The sequence below is a fragment of the Macrobrachium rosenbergii genome, chromosome 48, assembly GCF_040412425.1.
Source record: "Macrobrachium rosenbergii isolate ZJJX-2024 chromosome 48, ASM4041242v1, whole genome shotgun sequence".
Lineage (NCBI taxonomy): Eukaryota > Metazoa > Arthropoda > Malacostraca > Decapoda > Palaemonidae > Macrobrachium > Macrobrachium rosenbergii.
Genome location: NC_089788.1, coordinates 66,277,345 through 66,301,657, shown reverse-complemented (window position 1 = coordinate 66,301,657; position 24,313 = coordinate 66,277,345). Strand labels below are relative to the sequence as shown.

The window sequence follows — 24,313 nt, the reverse complement described above, 5'->3', positions numbered from 1 at the left end:
CAACGAAAAGTTTATCAATCTCCTGGGCTTTTGGTATAAGAGAGAGAGACAGAGATCTAAAGCTGACGCTGTGAATCCAAAAGGCAGTATTGGAGTTGCCTGTACATTCCCCTCAGCGTGACCAATGATATATTTCTAACTTGAGCACTCAAGGAGGAAAAGATAAAAGCCTCTTTTTCCCTCCGGAGCAAAGCTGCTATTACAGAAAGTGGCATCGCACGTGCCAATAAAACACTTTTCAGAGAGGTGTACCCCTGCTTGTCGCTGAGAAATAGTTTGGGAAAATGTTTGTCCCAGTTCCGATTTGCTTTCCTGGTGGCTCAGGGATGGTACATATTTTAGGTGTTAACAGTCTCTTATCACTATATGATAAAACATTCCTTCCTAGGAAACGCAGTACGTTTGTGCGCCAGTGTTTATTCCAGCGTTATGTCAAAGAATATAATATACCAAAAGAGAGTTATTTCATCACTTGACTTTAAAATCTAAAATCTTATCTTTCCTCTTCTTCTTCAAAGGCTGATTCCATTGTGGCATTGGTCTCATATTCAGTATATCAAATTTTATGTCAAGTTTGAATTTTAGATGTTAATTTGTTAAAAGAATGCTGTTTTTCTGTAACTACGCATGTACATCAAACAAGACAGATTTTAAAATGCTAATACAAAAAAAAAATTTTTTTTTTGCAACTCACGTGCATCTTACTGTTACAAAAATTGCCTTCATCTTATGTATCTGTCTCATTTCTTATCCAAAATATCGCTACACAGATGGCTGGATATCAATACAATTGTGAGCCCTAGACTGAGTGTTGACATAATGGTGTGTTAATGCAAAAAAATAATTTTCCTTTAGATAGCTAACTTACTTGTTAATAGCTTTTATATTACGAATCGTAATACTTTATTATTATTATTATTATTATTATTATTATTATTATTATTATTATTATTAGTATCATTATTATTATTATTATTATTATTATTATTATTATTATTCTTTATAACAGTAAGGTCATTTGAACATAATTTTCCATCGCCATGTAATACATAATTATACATGCGTTGCACAAGCAATAAATTCTCAAAAACCTCTCTCTCTCTCTCTCTCTCTCTCTCTCTCTCTCTCTCTCTCTCTCTCTCTCTCTCTCTCTCTCTCTCTCTCTCTGAGGAATTAATAATCTGGAGATTGTAGTGAAACATTTCTGAGCAACCAAGCTACCTCTCTCCTGCTGCTAGCTAGACCATCTACTGAATGTTTTTTTCTTTTCAGAGATTGTACTTAAGAATACTTTCTAACAAAGAAATCTACAGACACTAGAAATGAACTTCAAATTTGATGAAGGGGAAGTGAGGAAATTATGAATTTCAATATGTATTTTATCTTGCATTCTTCAGGCAAAATGAACTAATTCAAGATAATTATAGGAAAAAATAATGCAATTATGCATTGTCATTCGGTGGAGCCATGACATGAGTGGGACTCCCGCATTGGCCAAGCCCATGAGTTCTCGTTATTTTATTGACCAGCATAAATTTTTATAGAAAGGATGCTCGCGATTAGATCTAAGTTAATCTGGTTCGGCATTTGCACTGGTACTTGTTCCCTTGAGCATCCCCGTATGTTGCATATATATATATATATATATATATATATATATATATATATATATATATATATATATATATATATATGTGTGTGTGTGTGTGTGTGTGTGTGTGTGTGTGTGTGTGTGTGTGTGTGTATAGATAGATATGTAGAATCTATTGGTCACTTTTTACTAGATACATTGGTAATTGTAATAGCCACAGTGCCCTCCTCTCAAATTCTTCCAGAAGTTATGAGGGCATTGTGGCTATTGCCATCACGGTAGAACTATATAGTAGCTCCGTGGCGGCGACAGCCTTCTAACTTAACTTTTTCTACAGTTTTTTTGGTTGCTAATAATGAATTTACCTTTAATTTTTGGCGCTCGAGTGTAATTAACCTGTAATTAACCCCTAAAGTCCATCCAACAAGGGGTTTCCATACACGATCTTCACAAGACAGAGCACGGGTAAGTCTGTTTCGAACGGTTCATACCCCGTCCGGCAAGTGCAATAACTTGTTAACGTATGGGTACCCAACACCCCCTGGGCCAGTACTAAACACGCGAAGGGACATTCCATTTGGCCGACAACAAACAGATGCACCGCCAGTATCAGAACCCCTAAAAGTGTAGAAAAAACCAGTTTAAAAGGTAAAAACAGGCGCGGAGCTAATATAAAGAATTAACTATATAAGACCTTTGCCTTGTCACTTTGGTATAAAAGAACGTCACACGGGAAGCCTCGTTATTTTCACTGGACAACTCATTGTTTTGATACTGCAAGGTTTTGATTGGTGCAAGTGCATTTGACGTCATGCGTAGTATTTTCACCCACTGTAGATTTGACAAGTTTACCATATCCTAGTGGTGGAAACAAGGAAAAAAAAAATTTTCTTGCTGACGATCCTGTTTTGTTATGTCTTTTTAAGCGAAGACGTGATTGTTGGTGAGTAAATTTTAGTTTTAAGGTTTATATGGTGTGCGATATACCTTTCATAGTGTTTATGTACGATGTCCATTGTTGCTTTCCAAGACCAGAACCAGGAAACCGAACCAGCACGAGAGTTTCTCTCACCTTGGCGATTAAAGTTTCTCATCCCATTCGTGATTTCTTTTCTCGCAAATTCACATGAATACTCAACAGCGAAGCAATGAAAAGGTAAGGTATACACTATTAATGCGAAATCATTCAGTCGGGCAGTGGTAGGTTAGGTAACAAAGGTCAGAGTCCCGTTGCCCTGTCTTCCACAGCAAGGTTTATGTTTAGCCTGTCCTGTGCAGCGTTAGCTTACGTGTAATTTATTGTATCTGGAAGCCTAGTGTGCTTGGATACTTTAGGATTACTGTAGGTTACACAGCGAAGGGTTTTGTTGATGTAAAATTTTCATAGATCATCCAGTGAGGATTAGACTTACGAGTATTCTTAGCCTACCAGTAGGGTATATGCTAATCTAAGGGCCAGGCTAGTTTGCAAAATGACAGGAGCAGGCCCTAACACTATCTCCGAGCAGAAGCGTAGTCCATGTTTTTTCAGGTGTTTACTGTTACTTGGTGGTTCCCCCCCCCCCCAGCCAGGTCAGGGCACGGTGCCCCAAGTTAGGTTAGGAAGGAGAGGCCTGGTTAGGTCAGAACAAGGCATCCTAGGAAAGGTTAGGTTTGTTTTCGTTGGGAGAACCTGTGTCCGTCTGTCTCAGCTGGCCCCTAGGCTAATCTAGCTTAAGAATACACTTAAACTAGCTTTAGCTTTAATTATATCCTTAGAATATGTAATGGGGTAGAATGCAGTAATGGGTCACAGCTTAGCCTACTTTTGGGGTCCGGTAGCTCTTACCTCACATTCTGCATTCGCTCCCTTGAAGGTTAGGCTATCCTATTATACGATAATATTTCACCAACACAGAAAACAATATCGGCAATGGTTGAGTGATGGTCATTTTGGCACTTTTTCCATAATTTGAAAGAAAAAGGGATAACAACTTAGTGTAGGCTAAATATTTTGCAATAAAAGTATGGATACTTGTTAACATTGGTCAAGCCCACTTAGGCTATGCTGTTTTCAGGCATTTCAGTAACTTTGTGGACATTCTGTGTGAAGACTGGTGCTTGGCAAATAGCAGATGTCCTCGTGTTTCTTTCCTTTAGAATAATTTTTTTTATACAGTTTCTCTAGATGATCTTCCCCCTGTACTTTTGGAAACCCAAATTTTCAACACCTGAAAATAACAGCCTTGATATGTTCTGTGTAAAATTGGCTGTTTTGCCCTGAATGTCTAGTGAAGTGAGTGTAATCCCAAGAGTAAGATTAAATATCAAAATAAGACAAAAGACCCCTGCTTTTAGACATAAAGTTAGTTGATGGGATTGACACAAGAATGAATGTATGCGTTAACTTACCCTGGAAATCACAAAATTAGGCTACCCACGTTCAAATAGCCTAATGCAAGCAGAGTACAACCTACTCCTCTTGATGAATAACTGCCTTCTATACCTACATCCTAAACTTAAGGATTGTTGTAATTGGATGCATCAGGTAAGTTCAGGGATGCCCCACATCTTTACAGTAGAACCCTGTGTTCTAGGGAAGGGTAGGTGAGGTTAGGATGTATTTGTGTATTTCACTCTTATGATTCCAGATGCTGTAGGTCATGTAGTTAGTGGATTGAGGGGAGTAAAGCCAACTCTCAGTCAGGTTGGAACTGATGTCTAAAGTTAGGGAAAGTTGGAATATTTAGCTGTGTGTTTCTCAATAATGAAGAGCTGTAGGTTTGGTTAGGTTGTCAAGCAAATCCTTTCCCCTTGTGGAATGTTAGGAACCTTCTTTGGTTAGATAGGGTTAGGGAATGTTTGGATATACCTCTGTAATTGTCCTTTACACAGTTATATGGTTTAGACTACTTATCATGTGATTTATGTTTTACCATTATGGATTCACTTTTTTTTTCTTTTTTTACTGAAAACCCTTCTTTTCCACCTTCTTCCCCCCATTATTCTAAGGTACATAGTGAAGGAATTACAATAATAAGCAGATTGCACCAACAGGAGAGGTAAAAACTGCATAAAATGCAAGCAGTTAGAAAAATATATATTTCACATGTTTGACTAAGTTTTTTGCCTCCCAGTTATGTAATTACTACACATGCTGGTACAGCATTTGGCACATTTCTGCTCTGATCATGTAATGATGTGATGTGATTCCATCAGGTAGGGTAAATTAAATAAGAATTTTGTATTTTATGCATGTTGAAAAATGTTTAAAACTCCATGACCATTGTTGATAATGAGGGATTTGCTAAAGGGAGTCAGAAAAATCAGTCATTGTTGGTAAGAATATTTTGAAATCCAGTATAAGGAAAAGATGGGAACAGAATAATGGCAGTATGGTACATAGTGATAATCAGCATCTCCAACACCATGTGACACAAAGTTCCTGTGTGAAACTGTGTCACAAAGTTCCACAACTAATGTCACATAAGAAGTTGGTGAAATTATCTTTGGAAGTACTTACCAGGTCTTTTTAATTGGTGCTTGACCCTTTTCATTTTAGAAAATTCAGGGGCAGGCAGAAAACTCCAGCCAGGTAATAACACTGTCGTAGTTGAGGTCAGATTGTAAGTGGTATTAGTCCTCTCCTTATTTGAAGGTTAAAGTGGGATGTCCAGGGCCAGGCAGGTAGGATGCTGAATCCTTGGTTAGGTTATATTATACAGTACACAGTAAACCCCCCGTATTTGCATTCTCATGATTCGCATACTCACCAATTCGCGGATTTCTCTATGGAACATACGTACACATTGTTCCCGGAAAATTTGCCTGCTTCCAGTGTTTTTCACTAATTACTGTATGTTCATATAATTTTCATCAATAAATGCACTTTTTATGATAAAAATATTAAAATGCTCAGGTATAAGCATTTGTAGAGGGTTTTTTTTTGGTGTTTGAACTATCAAAATAGGCAGTTCTAAGTGTTTTTAGAGGGGTTCTAGGGGTTTTAAGTATTCGCAGATTTTAGCTATTCGCGGAGGGCGTGGTACGCATCCCCCGTGAATACAGGGTGTTTACTACCTTTCACTTATTTTTTAGGGCATATACACTTATCAAGTGTTATTTCAAGTTTTCTAAGTGTTGACATTCATGAAGCATATGTTTTTCATACTACAATTACTCATCAGATTTTGTACTGTATTTATTTTAAAATCAAGCCATTTTAATTAAAACTTAGCCCTTTAATAAACATTTCATCTCAGAGCTTTAGTTTTTATTATGTCAAAACTTCCAAGGAACTGCTAGAGATTTAAAACAATTTTTTTCAGGAAACAGGAAAGAATAAGGCTTATTAATATGTTTTGCTTAGATTCATAACTATAGCCTAGTATTTGCAGTAAGGCTTTCAGGGCTAGAATAATTTAGTCATTTGTATTATGATGGGCCAGTGCTGTATTTAATGACACACACATTCTATCAAAAGAATTTTATAGTCAGTTTTTCAGTGCATTGTAAACCAACCAAAAGTGGTCTTTCTTATTAAATTTGTAAGATTGAGAGAATTTAGTAACTATAGTGCACTAAACAATTTTTCACAAGCTCATCGTTAATGCAAACAGCACCCACAGACTACTCTCATAGCTCTTCCAATACACATTAGGTGGCTTATTGATCATCGGGAGTTTGGGTCATGGTTTTTTAAATCAAACCAGTTACATGCACAGGCTGAATCATTGATTCTGTAAATAGAACTTTTTTTTTTTTTTCCAAGGAATAGGCAATATGTGGTACTTTACGTAGGTATTATACTTAGTACTGTACTATCCATTTTGTAAATAAGGTTCTAAGCTTGAACATATAGCTCTTTCTTGTTCTGATACCTTGCTGATAACTATTTTATACCAGTATATTGCAGCTCCTGGTGGCTTTGTAAATAGAAATAACCATGTGTTAACTTTTATAGCCACTTCACAAGAAGTTATTTTTACAAGAACTTTCATTTGCTAAAATAGCACTTCAGTGACATTCTGAGAATGAGGTTTTCTGCCTGCTGCTAGTACTAGAAAAATCATTGTTTATCAGGCTTGGTAGATCATCTCTGCTTATTGCCACTTTTTGTCATTTGCAGACTTAATCGTGTAATGTAAAGAATATTTCAACAATGTTTCTTTGACAGAAAAGTATTTGTTAGCATAATCACATTTGTATTTTTGTGACTGGGATTTTTCCATCCTCTAGAGCATAAGTCTGTTTTAGGGCTATACAATGAAGTTGTGAATATCTGTTGAACATCATGTTTTGTGGGACTTGACTTCATATCTGGACTTTTAAAGAAATAGTTGTGGACTTATGGGGGACATGAGATTATCTCTATCTTTGTGAGATTCCAGTATTTACCATCATTCAGTAAGCTTGATGTAGACACCATTTTCTAAATAGAATATTTTTTTGGTGTTACATGAATGATTTAATCTGCCTTTTATAAATGATTCATATGCCAGCAGTCAAGAAAGGTCTAGTAATGTTACATTTTTTCAGTGTGAGGTCTTGATTTATTCAACTACTGTATACCAGTCTTGATCTCTTCACTACAGTATTACAAAAAATTTATTGCTAATATGCATGGGACTTTGCTGTTATATATAGTACTGTAATCTGTTTTATTGAATTTTCAGGAACTATGATGTGTACTATGTGCTAAACATTTGGGATTTTTCTGTAATATATGCTACTCCATTTTGCAGAATTTTCAGACACTATTTATAATGTCTACTATATTCTAAACATTTGGTATTTTAGGGTCATGGGTAAAAGAGTTCTTCTATTGAATTATTTTGGTGCCATAGTTTTAAGAGCAGACACCAATGCTACAGACACCTGAATATCCTTTTCCAGCCATGCCTTAAGAAATCAAGGAAAGGGAAAGAAGGGTGGGATATGCATAAAGAAAGCTGGAAGTAGGAAGAGAGTTCCAAAGTTTAACATCAAAAGGGAAGAAACAGTGACTGAACAGTATAACCTGTGGATTACAGATTTCCAGAGTCATTGTTTGGATAGACTGGGGAGTACCGTATTTTCAAATAATACGAGGGATTTGGTCTGTTTGACCTTGCGAGTACAAATACCATCTTGAGAGATGCTAGTCCAGTTCAACTATCCTTTACTTTTAAAATGAGAAGAAGCAGGTAGGAGAGTATAGAAGAGGGTGTTACAAAATTAAAATTAACTATAAGACTGAGTTATTTTGTGCTCTTAGTCTATTATTTGTTTAGATGACCATTGTTACAGTATCACACTAATGAATATTCAGCATTGTAATTTTGAGAGAAGCGTTAAATGGGGAAAGAGAGAAATAGCTTTGCAAGCTTACTTTTGAATTTTGCCGGACTTCAAAAGTTTCTGATTTTTTTATTCAGTTGTCAGAATTTTCAGATACTGTACCAGCCTACAAATAACATTTTTAATCCACTCTTTCAAATAGTACATTTGCTTGTTATTTTGAGCACTAGAATTTATGGTTGTCTTACAGATGCCATTTAAAAGAAAGAACCTCAATATTTTGAGGGAATGATTTTACCAGTATTTCAAAGGCTAATTGGGAAAATGGAACGGGATTTTTATTTAATACCATTTGCAACGTTAAAGATTGTCCTGAATGATGATTGTAAATGTAGTTGTGATTTTCAATCCAAAAAAACTTGATGGATAAATGGAAATGTTTTTAATTGTAGACCAATAGTGTGTTCCTTATCCTAGTATCTTGATAACTAACCCCTCTCTGATTAGAAACTAACATGTTTGTATTTAGTTCACTTCCAGGAAAGGAAAAGATTTATTGTGGAGTACAAGTGTTGTGTCGTTCCTTTGAGCTTTTCCCATTAGTAAGCACACTGAAACCATGTTTGGGTCTGATACCGGTCAGTCTTCCCTTTTGGTACCCCCTTCACCCCCAAGGGGGGTCAGCCGCCCAAGGTCCTTCTCTACTTCTGTACCTACTTCTAACTTTCCTTACATAGGAGCTTCACGTATGATGCAGGGGCATGCGGTTAGTAAGACATTGGTTATTAGCACTATATTAACTTATTTCTTTGTATTCTTTACATTTCATTGTTAACATATGCACCAATTCCTTTAGCTTGAAACATGCAACCCATTTTAGAGCTATTTTATAGGCAGTCATTTTCATTCTTATAGAACCAATGAAGACTTCAAGTACATCCTGTTTGTAAATGTATACTGTGCTTTTAAGTAGTTGTTGTCGTAGTTGTTTGTGTATTAGTGATAAAATTCCACATTTATTTAAACTGCCAGCAACTTAGTTCTGTATCTGTTTATGACTTTGCATACAGTACCTTCGTAGAATTTGTCATGTATTTCAGTGTTAAATAACTTTTTGTGTGAATTATTCAGAAGAATGGTTGTTTTATTAAACTGGGATGAGTTGCCCTCATTAAAAGGGCACCGATTTACCAGTTTGACTTCGACACCCCTTTGTGGGGTGCCTCTTACAGTGAGCTTTATAAGACACACGTCAGACAGTACAGTACTTAAGATTCTTTTTATGGTCCCTTTAGTCCCAGACTGCAATACTTTTTTCTGTATTTTACTTTTTATCTGTTTCACTGGGTCTCTTTCCTCCTAGCTATCCATTTTTTTTGCCCTTCATTAAAAGACATATCTTTTATGTATCAAATGTACCCAGGTAATTGACAAAGCTTGCAAAATCATGATTCAAAATCTAGAGTGAAAACAGTGGCAAGTATGCCCAAAAAATTTGATCCATGTATTGTTTATTATAGCAATGGAGACAGGAAGGCCTCTGGGAGCTGCTGTGTTTGAATGACCTGGGTTTAACAGCAGATTCAAGAGTTAGGGTTTTAGAATAGTTTAAAAGAGATGAGTTTAATGGAAAAGGAGTGAGCGAATAAGCAGTGTAAACAAAACAAAGATGATGTAGACCAGAAAGAAAGCAAAGATTTAGAATAGAAAATGGACTTGATGGTCCTGTGGATGAAGTATAGGGGGTCAAAGCAGCATTGTGTATACTGCGTATCTTTAACTGATGGTGTCGTTTGTATTACTCTTGATGAAAAAGCTTAAAATTTGTGTCAAGGGATTTTGATATCACACGTTTATAAGTAAAGTTGATCGTAAAGAGATGGTGGAGAGGGGTCGTGTTACGCTGGAGAGCCAGGTTTTGGAGGAGGTAGAGCATCGTGTTTGTGTAAGAGTAGCCCAAATGTAAATTTAGAGCTAAAAGGGCAGTAAGAAAATTAGTAGCAGTAGCCAGGATAAAAGCAGTTAGCTGTATGGCTAGTAATGAGGGAATAATCAGCAAAATGAAAAAGTGGATGTGGAAATAGTGGGACTTTGATCAGTGGGAAAACTTAGAAGGTCATAGAGAATGGGTATGATTTGGGAAATTCGGTAGAAAGATTGTCATAAGATAGAAGAAAATAGGTGATCAAATGTCTGACCAGCAAAAGGAAACCCTAAAATAAAAACAGTGATGACGACCATGAAACATTATTCTAGTGACATTTTGATGCTACTCCTACAGATGGTTGTGAATAGGCTGTCTTGAATTTCTCACAGAATTGCTGCTTATCAGGTATCTCATATTTTTGAACTACCAGACTTTTGGGTTGTGAATTTTTCTCCAATGAAAGCTTGGAAGAAGGCCTAATATTTAGCATAACTACTATCAACTTCAACAGATTTGAACTATAATGCTTATTCAAATTACAAAAAAAAAAAAAAAAATTTAAAAATTACCGGGTCAGAAACATTTTCCACGTTGACATTAGTGTCATCATGCTAATGCAAGCTGACAGTGGGATTTGAGTTTGGAGACTGATGAATTTTAGGAAATAACCATGTGTACCAGTTTGCACTATGTCACTGTTCTCGATGAAAGTTTTATTATTTTTCACAATGTGTACACATTTATATAGCACACACCCAGAAAGATATAAACTTATTAAGCAAGTTGCTGTTTAATGTGTTGCTCATATATAAAAAATTAGAAAAAATTTATGGGGAGTCCTGTGACATACAAACAGCAAACAAACAAATTGATAAATACATTTATTCAAGTTTTTAGCCACTGGAAAATGTCAAAAGCATGGAAAAGGTGTGTGGCAATTTGAAGTGGTAATGCAGTTTCAGTTGAACTTATGAGCATCACCATGTGCAACAATTTAAGGAAACCTGTTATGCAGTAAAAATAAAGGAAAACTTTCTGTACAGCACTCAGCAGTGTGGCACTGTGAACAGACACTGGACTGTTGTTTTTTCCATATTTAGTTCTTATTGTAACTTTTTTTATATGTCACTACTGTATTTTTAGTCCTTCAGGTCTTTTCCTTTACAAGCCACCTATCCTCTCTTTCTTCCCCCTATATATCCAGCTACATTATTACAGATTAAAAGTTTATAGTACACTATGGCACTACAGAAGTATGTTTTTTCTGCTTCACTTTTGTTGTGATGAAAGCACTACAGTAGTAAGTTCTTTCTGTTTTACTGTTGTAATGGTGAAATTAACGTAACTTTTATTCAGTTTTTGCTTTGTATAAAATATTCCTGCTTATTTGTCAGTTGAACTGCCTCTTTAGATATATTTACATTTTTCTTAGTGATATTGCAAATAATTTTCGTCTGTGTTTGTGTTAATGTTTAATGTGTTTCAGTGGTATATACTGTACTGTATTTCAGTTTTTAATTGTATTGTTCTTGATAAAATTTTCTTTCCGCAGAAGACTCTTGTAACTGTTTTTTGGGATTTGGCTATAGTGTTGATACCAAGAATAAATGGCATCATATACATCAGTCTTAAAACAAGAAATCCATTCAGTGACCATTTTCTCACCTCCCCTCAGTTAAAAACAAAATTCAAATACCCCACCCTTATATTAACAGCTCTTCACGAATGAAAATATGGTACAAAGGTCTTGTAATAACCAATAAATCTACAAGGTGAAATCTTAGTAAATATCATTTATTTATATATAAAAAGCCTCTATTTTTCGTTTTACCATTGTCAAAAATCTGCCAAAATTCAGTCCTTTAGGATAATGAAAAAAATCTTAGGGTATTGATTGGACAGTATTCAGCCTATCGTGTATGAATTTTTAATGAAAGTAGTTGGAAAAGATGGAGAAGTAAGATTTGGAAGTAAAATTAACTTATGTTTTGTGATATGGTCTTCTAAAATTTGGCCTGATGTGGCTCAGTGTTACTTGGACCAATGTTTTAAGTGTACCGAGCTCCATATGGTGGTGGGGAAAAGGCACCAGTAATTAAGTTTGATGGTACCTGTATTATTTCAGTAAGATTTATAATACCTTATTGTAATAAGTAAGTAACTATATCTTAGTTTAACCAGACCACTGAGCTGATTAACGGCTCTCCTACGGCTGGCCCGAAGGATTAGATTTATTTTTACGTGGCTAAGAACCAATTGGTTACCTAGCAACGGGACCTACAGCTTATTGTGGAATCCGAACCACATTATAGCGAGAAATGAATTTCTATCACCAGAAACCAATTTCTCTTGTTCTTCACTGGCCGCTCGGAGATTCGAACTCGCAACCATCAGAGTGGTAGCTGAGAACGGAACCCGCTCACCCAGCGAAGAACTCCTTATTGTAATAAACAGTATATTATACTGTTCTGACAAAATACCGCAAATGCCCAAGTTTGTTGGGATGCTAAAGGAAAAATCTCCTATAACTATGAAACTATAACAAATTTTGATGTAATATTTGACATTGCCTTATGCCATATCTAGCTGTAAAAAAATTTGATTTTTATTCAGTTTCATTGATCATTTGTCACTGAACCCCTTTAACCATAAGTGATACTTGGGTGAGCCAAAGTTGAACCATAGCCTTCTCACTGATTCATTTTCTGTTCTTGAAGTTATGTTTTAAGATTAACTGTGAATGGTACAGTATTGCAGGAAATTAATTTTAAGCTAAAATGGTATCTTGAAATTGTTGAGCATATAGCTTTTGAATCGTATTCGTTTTCTTTATACGTTTTCTCTCTAAATTGATGATAATATCAAGAGTAAAAGCGTTCTTCCAAAAGTACTGGACAAAAAAGGCAACTTCACAAATTGCAGGACTCCTTTTTCGTTTTTCTGATTTAAAAGTGAAGTAATATTAGTGATGCCCCTCATCAGGATTTGTGAGGTTGCTTGGATGTGAGTTACGGCTGTCATTTATTGCACTTGAAAAGTAGGACTTCAAAGCTTCAGGACAAAGTATATTTGCTCTTTTTGATATTCTTTGTTAATGGTTTTAGTTTCCTCAAAGCTATTAGTAAAGTTTTTTTCATGTTCTTTCAGGAACTATGTCTTACATGCATACTTTTAAGTGTGAACTTATTCCAAGGCAAGTTGTTTTGTTGGTTTAGCCATTGGTACTTATCACTTTCCTCACAAATTATCAATATTGTAATATGTCATGTTATTATAAAGTGGCATCATTGTACTTTACATGATTTTTTTTTATTTCTGTTGACTTTGAATATTGGTGTATGTATAGATTTTTTCTTCAAAATTTTTGGGAAATATCATAATTTCGTTATGTGTGTGTGTTTTTTTTTTTACATCTTGCACCTGTTGATTGCAGAGACATGTTTTTACTTGCACTTGCACAAAGGAATGCATGGTACTTTGTAAAATTGCTGTGGAGACTTCTAATAGCAAATTTGCAATTAATGGATATATGATAATTATGTTGGTGGTTGGGTTATTTCTTATACAACATAGTGCTTGAAGTTTTTGTGATGTGTTATGCACAGAAGTAGGTAAATATACAGGAAGGAGACTTTTCTCTGCTGTGAGAGTCATCTTGGCACTAGTAGATCATACAGCAGAAAGTGTTATTTTTGTGGAAAATGTTATCAGGTATTCAGTTGTATATAGACATACGTGGATTTTTTAGCCATTCAACATGTGTTCATATGAATTATAAACCATTTTACTTACATGCATTTAGAGTCACGTGTTATAAGAATATGGTGAGAAGGGTGTTGTCATAATGGGTGAATAGATTTCTGTGTACGGGTTTCATAAAAATAATGATCATTGATGCTGGGCATTGAAAATGGAGATGAATCCATGAAAAGTGCTGTTAAAGAAGAAAATTATGAATGCCTTCAACCCCGCTGATCCTACCCGCTCACTGTTTAAGCTCGAATGCTGATTGCCACAAGGTTTAAAGGTTGCTCATGTGTGGCAGAGGCAAGAGACAGGTCATTGCTATTGCATAATGTCTTAAGAACCAAACATATACACACACATGATCACTACCCAAGCCTCCTTTCCACCCAAGTTAGGACCAGGGGAGACCAAGCATTGGCTACTGATGCAGGTAGATCAATGGACCTTCCCAAATCCCCATCCTCAGCTTAAAGGGACAGTAAAACATTTTGTCATTAAAATTATCAAGCCATGAACGGAGCTTGAACCCAGGATTCTAAGAGTGAAATTAGATAGTGATTTTGATTCCACTGAGTGAGCAGGAACAAGAGATCCCTACCTTTTCATTAAACTTTATGTGGAGGAGCATAAGACAGGGCAAGTTAGATAGTTAAGAAGAATCCAGGTATCCCACGAGAACTGCAAAAGGTGCACTAGCTGGAAATGGTTGTCGAAACTTGATAACACCGTGAACACGTGAGTCAAATACATAAAGATTGGAAAATCCAGTCATACCTAGAAACATCTCAGTTATTCACAGTACTGGGTCCAAAAGTGCTGATGAGTATGTGTAAAGTGAGGATGTAGGAATAGTGACCAGGCTAGCCTAGGCTATGCTACCTGTAGGCTACCCAAAATTCCTAGCCTTACTCTTGCAAGTCTTTGAGAACCTACATTGTCTAAAAAAAATTGTGTAGAATCCTAGGAAATAGGAGTGATTTTTTATTTTTTTATATCAAATTTATATTACAGTATACATAAAACACCAGAAAATATGACGGCAAGCAAATGTCTCACTTATGAACTCATCACAGCCTACCCAAGCCTATCCAAGCTATGCATTCATGATCAAGTCATTGTCATCAAACACAAGATACCAAAAGCTTTTGTATTGTATTTAACTTATGTCTGTATGCATATTAAATACTGTGTAAGTGCAAGTGCAACAAGGGAAAATAAATAGCCAGATTACCAGTAATGTTGAATGGTGTGCACAGTGTAAGTGTGAAGCTACCACACCGCATGTCTGCTAAATACTCATGTTATTTACATTTTCCACGGGTACAATTTTGCATGTACAGTGCAGTACACATGGTATACAGTTGTATCATGAACCATTTGTAAGCGCAGTATAATAATGTACATAGTGCACAGTTTACCTGGGAATACTGATGGAAAAACAATAATTTCCCCCATCCTCTAGAATAAGCTAGTCAGCACGACATTCTCATTGAACCAATCAGTGTAGATATAGTGTTCACCTAGTTTGCCAGGATGAGCAGAGGTATTTTTTGAACTACCACCCAGACAATTCAGTCTTTACTCCACACATCCATATGTACACTGTGAGTTTTTATTTTCACTTTTGCCATATATTGCTGTTGCATACATATACCTGTTTGCACTGAAAAAGGTGCAGTCATGGTTGTATTGTGTAGATGATCGAGGGTTTATATAGGAGCTACATTACAGATTCCTTTTATTTTTAATTGAAATATCACAAAGTGGGAATTTGGAAATGATAGTCAAAATGCCCCAAGCCAATTCCTTCATGATTAATAAAATCTGTGCAGCGGTAGTAATCAACTTTGAGTTTCCATTAATTCTCAGACCCTTAAGTTTCAAGCATTCACTCACCATAGTTTAAGAATTGTACCAATAGCTTTTGTATATACAGAGGTTTTTGATCACTACAGTGATGTCCTGTATTCAGATCAAGGACAGTATGTATCACAATTAATCTGGATGTCTCTAAGGTGTATTGATAAAGTAGTGAGAGAAGATACTCCTTTCAATAGGGCACATCAGTCTGTGTGCCTCACACCATTGTGGCATCTTTGCACTCCTTTTGTCTGGGGGTGACACCCATGATATCAGGTGCCAAGCTGCAAATAAGTAGACAAGAATGTACTCGATATCACATGGTATTGTGGTGACTGGCGATATATCATTGCTGCAGTTGCTCTCAGTATTGGAAATGCTGCCTACTTTATAAACTCATGTTATACAAGTATTCATAACCTCTCAAGGTGGTGTTCAAGCTAACAGAAAGTTACCTCTCTTTAGCTTGCAACATTACCCAACCTCTAAATTATCTAAATGTGCAACCTGTTTTGCATATTTAAAGCAAATGCATTGTAATGAGTGCCCTATGTAATTATAAATAAATTCAACTAGTGTCAGTACCTATTTGACATAGTTAAGGCTATCCTAACATTCCCGTTATTGCATACTGTATTCATATTTCACATTTGCATGTATGTTTGGTTTTGTGGGCACCTTGTCTTGTTAAAATAAAGTGGCAACCTGCATTCCAGTTACAAACCTCTTTCAGCAAGAGGTAGCTGTGCATTACCTGAGTATCCTATGTTCAAATTTTTATTAAGGAAATAGATTTTTGACAACCATAAATTGAAAGTTTGGTATTGACAAGGATGACAAGGTATTTTCTTGCACCAATAACCCTCATTTCACTACACTCCCCCTAAAGTTACTGCAAATGAAGTTGCAACAAATCTTCACGTTTCCAGCTTTTGAGTTTTTACAGCCAGTTCACAAAAGTCAGCATTCACCAGTGATATGATAGCTGATGTTAGTTGCCCTGTTTGGTGGCATGTTATATGAATGTGGATAGTACTGTATATCTGTAGTGATATTGTGCTTAGCATTTTCAAGAATTTTATGAAGAATAATCTACCTAGATACTATGGATTCACATGAATACACTTATGGGTTACTCAGTTCCAACTCTAAAGGCCACCGTCACATTTTCAACCTGTAGAGCAGTCATTGATATGTAGGTCATTGCAGTTTTATATATTTATCTTTTAACCTAACTGTAGAACTGTGGTAACCTAAAGTCTGCACTGACTATTAGCATTGAAACTCATAATGAATACCATTGCTTCTTCACATGCAGCACAGATAGGAATGTTATGTATATCAGGAGTTGATGCCACTCAACTTTTAACCATTAACAAATTAGTGAATATAACCAATCAGGTTAAATTACAACTACTGTAAACCTTGAAAAGCTGTTGGTAGATTTTTATAAGTTGCCCACAGTTATTGACATTTCTGTATTGTGTTTTACCTACCTTTCTATATGACTTCCATCACAAACTAACAGCTCCCAAAATGATGGAGAAATAAAAACTTGGTTATTTTACATACGCCATATTTATTTTGAATTATTTTCCAGGTGCATTTAGTCTTATGTGTTGCTTTTTTTTGTAATTAGGACTGTTTGACTAGAACTGACTTTCTGCATAGAATTACACTTATAAAGGATTATAACACTGACCAAAGAAATCTTGGGATATATTTTTGTAAAAAATAAGTGATTTGGGAGTTTTGTCCCCTATTTGTTCTTTATATGAAAAATTAACTTCAACTGTCCATAGCATTACTGAAGTGGTGACCACTTGGAAATAAATTAAAATTTTAGCAGTATTTGAAGTCACCTGTGTACCACTAATTACTGTACAGTATTTAGTTTTGCAACCTTTTTTATAAAGAAAATTTGCTGTACAGCTCATGCTTAGAAACAAATGTAATGAGAGCACTGGCCTTGATATCCTTTCAGTTGCATTTTTGTAAATAGTTAGAGTACTGTATACGTGTCACTATTTGTAGCAGGTGTCTCTGTTAAACTGTGCTTAGGATGTGTCAAAGGTTCTGTACAGTGACCTTTCAGTCATGGTTTTGAGCCTTTTTGGGTTTGGTATACACAGGCACACTTTTATCTACTTTAGTAATATATTTTTCAGTTTTTATGGTGCAAATTACAGTACTTATTTGATTTTCAGTTCAGTAATACCTTACTCCTACCTTGGGTTTTAACTGTGGGTTTTCCTCACTGTGAATGGTCATCTGATTCTATTTACACTTACTCATCAGTAAATAGCATTATGGCTCATGTGTTAAGAATGAGCACATCTTCTTGCATATGATAATGAAAATTGCAGAAGTATCTTTCAGTAAATACATAAAGTAAATATTCTCCTGCAAGCATGCATTTTTTGAAATTTATGCTAACTGAATTTTGAAAATTTACTTGTATTTTATATCATTTAAAATAGTTACAGTATTCAGAAATTGTCTTTAGTTTAAGATTTTCAGAATCTTCAACCTTGTAGTCTATAATATACGTAATGATAACTACATTTATCTTTATTGAAAATACCTCATCCACTATTTCAGATTTCCATGCGGCTGGTCCCCGCAGCAACTAATGCAATGGGAATGTATACATTACGGCAATTACACTTGAGCCGTGCAAAGCTCAAAGCCTCAAGTCGAACATCAGCCTTACTCTCTGGTTTTGCAATGGTAAGTATATTATAAGGTACATGATTTTTTACTGATTTTTTAAATTTTTGTTGCTCTATAGCCTTAAGTTCTTGTTATTTACCTTGCAATAAAAGGTGCAAAGTAAACAAACTCATGGGAAACCAAGGTACTACAGATTTTGAAGAATCAAAATCATTCAGCCTCTTGTTTGGAATCATTTGCATCCAGGTATATTTTCTGGAAACCAGATTCTCCAAAGAGAATGTACTGTAGATTCAGAATTATAGTGTCACCATTTATGGGATCTCGTAAGGAAACCCACCATGTACCAGGAGGGTTGCTTAGGGACTACAACCCCCAAGTTAACTGAGTGATATACTGTATACTGTATATATATTTTTGTTGTGGAATTCATTCAAATCAGTTTTATTGTTTCTGCATTGACTGAGTATTTTGATTGTTTTATTTTGACGTTGGTTATCAGACATGCAACTTTCTGAAGACTTTTTGTCAACAGCTCTGAGCAGGATTTACGATCATATACAAGTGAACTGCTGAAGACATATTACTTAAAACTGACTTTTCTGTACAATTGATACTGTCAAAGAGATTCTTCATGACTCCTATGTTAGCAGGGCATTTTTTAAAGGGTGGAGAGAGTATTTTCACGGGTGCAAACGCAAAAGTGTATTTCATTTATATGTTACAAAGTAGTTTAGCAATGTAACATCTTGAGTCTTTCTTTGGCCTCGCCTGAAGGAGTTGTTCTCAAATGAGGCTGAAAATTGAAGCAAGGTACAGTTGGAGGCGTTGGACAACTAGTTGTAAAGAGACCCAAGTTGACAGGTGGAAGGTAATAGGCAGTAAGCCAAGCTGCTGGGGCTGAAGAACCTTCAGTACTATTTACAGTGTGCTGCACACATGGGCACACTTTTAGAGATACTTCCAGATGTTTAGACTGAATATTTTATCATTTATTGACCTTAAAGATATTCATGAACTTCAAGATAAAGATAATTCATCTACAGGTAAATCCTTGAACTAAAATCTGACCCTCCTGAGTCTTTTAAGAGAGCATATAAATCCATTTGGTAAGCCTCTACTTCATTCCTTCTTTGAACATTGTTTTTGTAGCCAATACATAGTTAGCGCCATCAACATGATGTATGAACCATATGGAGCCTAGGTGAATGAAGTTTTTAATTATAGCCTTTTGCATGTGTAAGATCAGCTGGATGAAACCCAAGATTTGGAGATAACACAAGTGTAGATGGCTCCTTTAGATATTTATTATGTTCATCTGTGATTGTGGAAAGTGATCAAATGATTTCTGCAATCATGAGGGCAATTGTTTTTTCACCTTTGAAAACTAAGAAGAAAGAAGTACTGTGCCCCAGTAGTTTGTGTTAAAAAATAGAGTAATTATTTTAATCATTTGAATTTTTTTTTGTGCTTTGAGTGAAGTTGCTTAACACTGTATTTGAGAAACCCAGAGAGAAGTGATAAGATAAAAGAATAGAGGAGCTGAAGAACATTAATTTTATTATGATGAGAAGGACAGGTGAACCAAGGATTTCACAGTTATATAACACCAGGCGAGACATGCATCACACAACATAGATTGTTATGGGTTGACTCAATAATGATGAATAAAAATGCAAACAAAGAGACAGTCAAGAAAATAAAAATATGGAAATTAAGAAATGGAGCCAAAGGGAGTATCACAAAAGTGTAGCAAATGCATCAAAGCACTTAAACCACTGAAAGGAGGCATATGAAGGATGTGAGAAGTGGCATGCAGTTGAGCACTGGGGAAGGAATGAAGAAGAAAAGAGACGTGGTTGTGAAATCAAAGGGTAACTGAGAGAAGAGAACCTTCATGTGAAGGACAGGTAGAGAAGAAGATAAAGAAATTTACAGGAATAACAAGAGGCAAGTGGAAAGAGCAAAGAGGAGTTTTAAGAAATGGAATCTGAATCTTAGCCAGCAGAGGGAAATGATGTGAAAGGGACAAAGTACATAAAAGAAGGAAATGGAGAAATTAAATTTGAAGAGAAAGGAATGATGAAGGTAGTGTTTTGAGAACTTTTTTGTTGAAGAGGGTGAATAAGAATTGGAGGATGCAAATAAGGGATTTTGACAAAGGAAAAATCTATTTCTGAGGAAGGTCCCGTGTCACCCGGTGAAATTCCATTACAGCACGAATTTCCAGGTATAACCTTGCTAGATATACCAGAGAAAAAGAGCTTTCAGGAAAGCTGGGGTTACTACCCCCAGTCGAGCTTCTAGGAAGGCGTCGGTATAAGAAGGGGTGAGTGAATTACCACTACCACGGAAACCTACTCGAAAGATCTCTCCCTATCAAAATCCCCGGAACAGAGCGGTGAGCCGTTACAGCCCCACACCAAACACCCGCCAGGACGGCGACACCAGCGCCACCTACCTCATTCCATGCTAGCACTAACCCCAGACTTGGCATGTGCAAGAGGGAGGAGAGTACTAGGTGATTCAGGGGAGGGTCACCGGGTGACACGGGACCTTCCTCAGAAATAGATTTTTCCTTTGTCAAAATCCCTTTTCTGAGTCCAGTCCCGTGTCAGCCGGTGAAATCGTGATAGAGAATCATGCCAAGGCTGCAACTACCAGGAAAAAAAATGGGGGTAATCTGAAGAAAAGGCAAAAGTTTTACAAAAATAATTTTAATTAAGCAATCTCTTCCATGTAGCAAGAATATTAAGACTAAGGCATACTAAATCTAAGGCACATTAAAAACTTAATACTATAAAGCGTGGGGAGGTCCCGACGACGGAGAAGAAGCCCCAAAACCTTAAAATTACTTAAAGCAAGGTGAAACATGAAAAGCGCACAAAATAACTGCAAATATAACCTTAATACTATACACGTAAACTTAGGCTAAACACGTAAGAGACAAAATCAATGAGCAATAAGAACATATACATATATCTGGGGTACGTGGAGCCAAATAAAAACTGTCCAGTACCCCATAAGAAAACAATCATGGCATGTCAGATTACACTTTTTCCATCAACAGGTACAAGAAACATCAATATGAGGAGCCAGGCAGTGAGGTATAATCAACCAGGAGAATAAGCAGAAAAGTAAATGAGGCAGGCGGGCGGGGAAAGGAAAGGACAAGGATATGATTAATTAAGGTGGGGAGATGACACTTCCCACAGCTATGGTAGAAAATTTCAGGCTTGAGCGATTTTAAATAGTGGCGTTTAAACACTAGAGGTGATTTCCAACCCGTAAATTTAGATAACTCTGAAAAGTCCATATTATGAAAGTAATTAATGGAAGTAGCAACTGCTCGAATATCATGAACCTTGGGAACTGAATCTGGGTTGGCTTGTTTAATGAAATATAGAATTTGTTGTCTTATAGCATTTAGTGAAAGAGTACCACCTTTCTCCCTGATAAAAAGAGGACCCGACTTACTCTGTGGAGTTCTTAAAAGGTAAGATTTAAGTGTATAAACTGGACATAAAGACTGGTCTTGAGGAAGGGGCACCACCTTCCAAGGAGACCACCTGTCCTGTGGGTCTTCGTTCTTAGCTAAAAATCTAGGGTCAGGGGAAAGGAGGACCTCTCAGACGGGAGGAAGTTCACATAATTATCACCTCTAGTGAGAGCCGACAGCTCTGAGATTCTAGCACCTGAAGCCAAGCTAATCAAAAATAAAGTCTTCCTTAACATATCCTGATAAGAGCAATGAAAGTTATCCATCTCTGATGCTAACTTGAGGACGTCATTGAGAAACCACGTAACAGACTGTGGGCGTGATACTGGTCTCAGACGAGCGCATGCTCTGGGGATAGATGAAAAGTAGGAATCTGTAAGGTCGATTTTAAAGCCAGAAAGAAATACTTTCTTTAATGCTGACTTGATTGTGGTAATAGTGGCCGGAGCAAGGCCTTTCTCAAACAATGATCTAAAGAAGGAAACTCCTAAATTAGCTGTCATGATTTTGGCTTCAGATGCTTTTAGGAAGGAGGCTAATTTTTGACTGCTGAGTCATACTGTCTAATAGTAGAATCTCTTTTATCTGATTCTAAAAACAGAGTGTTGACAGGGTCAATGTTCGCTCCTTTTGGGCTGCAGAATTTTATAAAGTCCATAAAACTAGGGCATTCTGAATTCTTGAGGAAGCTGACACAGTCTTGGTTTGTACTGTCTGAGTCAGAATGGGCTTGGGAATCCGAAGACTCCGTAATCCCAGTTCCTGAAGAAGAGGAACCAATTGCTCTTCGCCAATAGGGGCTACTAGGGCTAATTGACCTTTGAATGTCCTGAGTTTGTGTAAAACTTTCAGCAGTAAATTTATTGGGGGGAAAAGATAAATCTTCTCCCAATTGTTCCAATCTACTGTCATTGCGTCTATGGCGAACGCCTGAGGGTCCAGGTTGGGGGCCACATAACAGGGGAGCTTGAAGTTGCTCTCCGTTGCGAACAGATCCACTTGGAGGCCCGGAACCCGGCGGCAAATCCATTTGAAAGATTCCACGTCCAGGGACCACTCCGTCTCCAACGGAGTAGTCCTGGACAGGGAATCCGCCACCACGTTCCGCACCCCGCTAGGTGGGTGGCTGACAGGTGCCAGCCGTGCTTGTTCGCCAGGGAGAAGATAGCAACCATTACTTGGTTTACTCGGCCTGATTTGGAGCCGCCCCTGTTGATGCAATGAACTACCACTGCGCTGTCCAATACCAACCTGATATGAATCCGGTTGGGGGGGCGGATTTTCTTCAGAGTTAGAAAGACCGCCATAGCTTCCAGGGTATTTATATGGAACTGCTGAAACATTGTGGACCACGTTCCTTGTACTTTTTGTTTTGGTGAATATCCCCCCCAGCCGCTTAGGGAAGCGTCTGTGTGAACTACTAGTGCCGGAGGGGGAAATTGAAGCGGAACTGTATTGGACAGGCCTTTGACCGAGGTCCAAGGTCGCAATCTTGTCTTTAAGATTTGAGGAATGGAGGAGACCTTGTCTCTGAGCTTGACATTGGCTCGACTCCGCCACACTCTGTTTATGTCTTTTAATTTCGCTTTTAATAGCAGGTTTGTCACTGAGGCAAACTGAAGAGATCCCAGGACCCTTTCTTGGGACCGGCGGGATGCTGATGGATTTTTGAGGAATCTTCTGGTGAGAGATGCTATCTCTTTCCTCTTGGGAGGCGGAAGGGACAGCGTGTGAGATGACAGATCCCACTGGAGACCCAACCACTGAAACCGGGACTCCGGAGTCAGACGGGACTTCTCTCTGTTCAGTTGAAAACCTAGCGACTCCAGGAAATTGATGACTATGGACGTAGCTTTCTGACACTCCGGAACTGTTGGTGCCCAAATTATCCAATCGTCCAAATATGCTGCTAGGGATATCCCTTGAGACCGGAGTTGTTGTACTACCGTGTCCGCCAGCTTTGTGAATATCCTGGGCGCAATGTTCAGACCGAAGGGCATGACCCTGAAGGAGTAGGCTTGATTCCCGAGTCTGAAACCGAGGAACTGAGAGAAGTTCCGCGCAACCGGACGTGATAATAAGCGCCTGAAAGATCGATAGAGGTGGTGACGGCTCCACGCGGAAGTAGAGTCCGTGACTTGAGCTACCGTAAGCATGCGAAATTTGTCGCATTTTATGTAGAGATTTAGATGCGACAGATCCAGGATCACTCTTTGCTGATCGGAGTCTTTTTGGGAACAGTGAATAACCTGCCTTGAAACTTTAGGTGCCTTACTTTCTTTATTGCTCGTTTGTTGAGCAATTCTGTCACGTAATCCTTTAGGATTGATGTGGGTGGCTGGTAAAACCTGGTTAGAGGAGGAGGGTTTTGATCCAGCTCCATCCTAGTCCTTTGGACACAATGCTGTGTGCCCAAGGGCTGAAGGTCCATTGGTCCCTGAACCAAAACAGGCGACCGCCTACCTGTGTTCTCTCAGTGGGAGGGAGCGGGTTTATTCCCCTACCACGTCCAGGTCTTCCCCTTGGGGTGGTGTTGGGCTTCCCCTCTATGAGGGGGCTTTGCCTCTTCCTCCCCCCTGCAACCCTATTAAGGCCGTGAAAGTAACCACGGCCCTCATATGTGGGGTTGTACGCTGGTGAGGCCACATAGGAGGGTGCAGCTGGTTGGACCAGCACATACTGTTGGGGGTGAGCCTTGAAGTAGAAGGCTGCGCTACTGCCGAGACCGGGACGGCTTGGACTACCGCCTGATGGTGGG

General features: G+C 37.5%; 1 protein-coding gene across 8 annotated transcripts in view; it reads left to right on the top strand.

The window, feature by feature from the left end:
- Window positions 1-24,313, top strand: part of Orai (calcium release-activated calcium channel protein orai) — a 50,810-nt gene that overhangs the window by 7,052 nt on the left and 19,445 nt on the right. For 2 of the 8 annotated variants that reach the window (XM_067092001.1, XM_067091998.1), the window contains exons 1-2: window positions 2,593-2,747; window positions 17,985-18,113. In XM_067092001.1, coding sequence (XP_066948102.1) covers window positions 2,718-2,747; window positions 17,985-18,113 — 159 coding nt within the window. In that variant the 5' untranslated portion in view covers window positions 2,593-2,717. Of the gene's footprint in view, window positions 1-2,369; window positions 2,535-2,592; window positions 2,748-8,378; window positions 8,616-17,984; window positions 18,114-24,313 lie in introns of those variants that run through there. The other 6 variants (XM_067092003.1, XM_067092000.1, XM_067091997.1 and 3 more) reach the window with 5 other exon arrangements.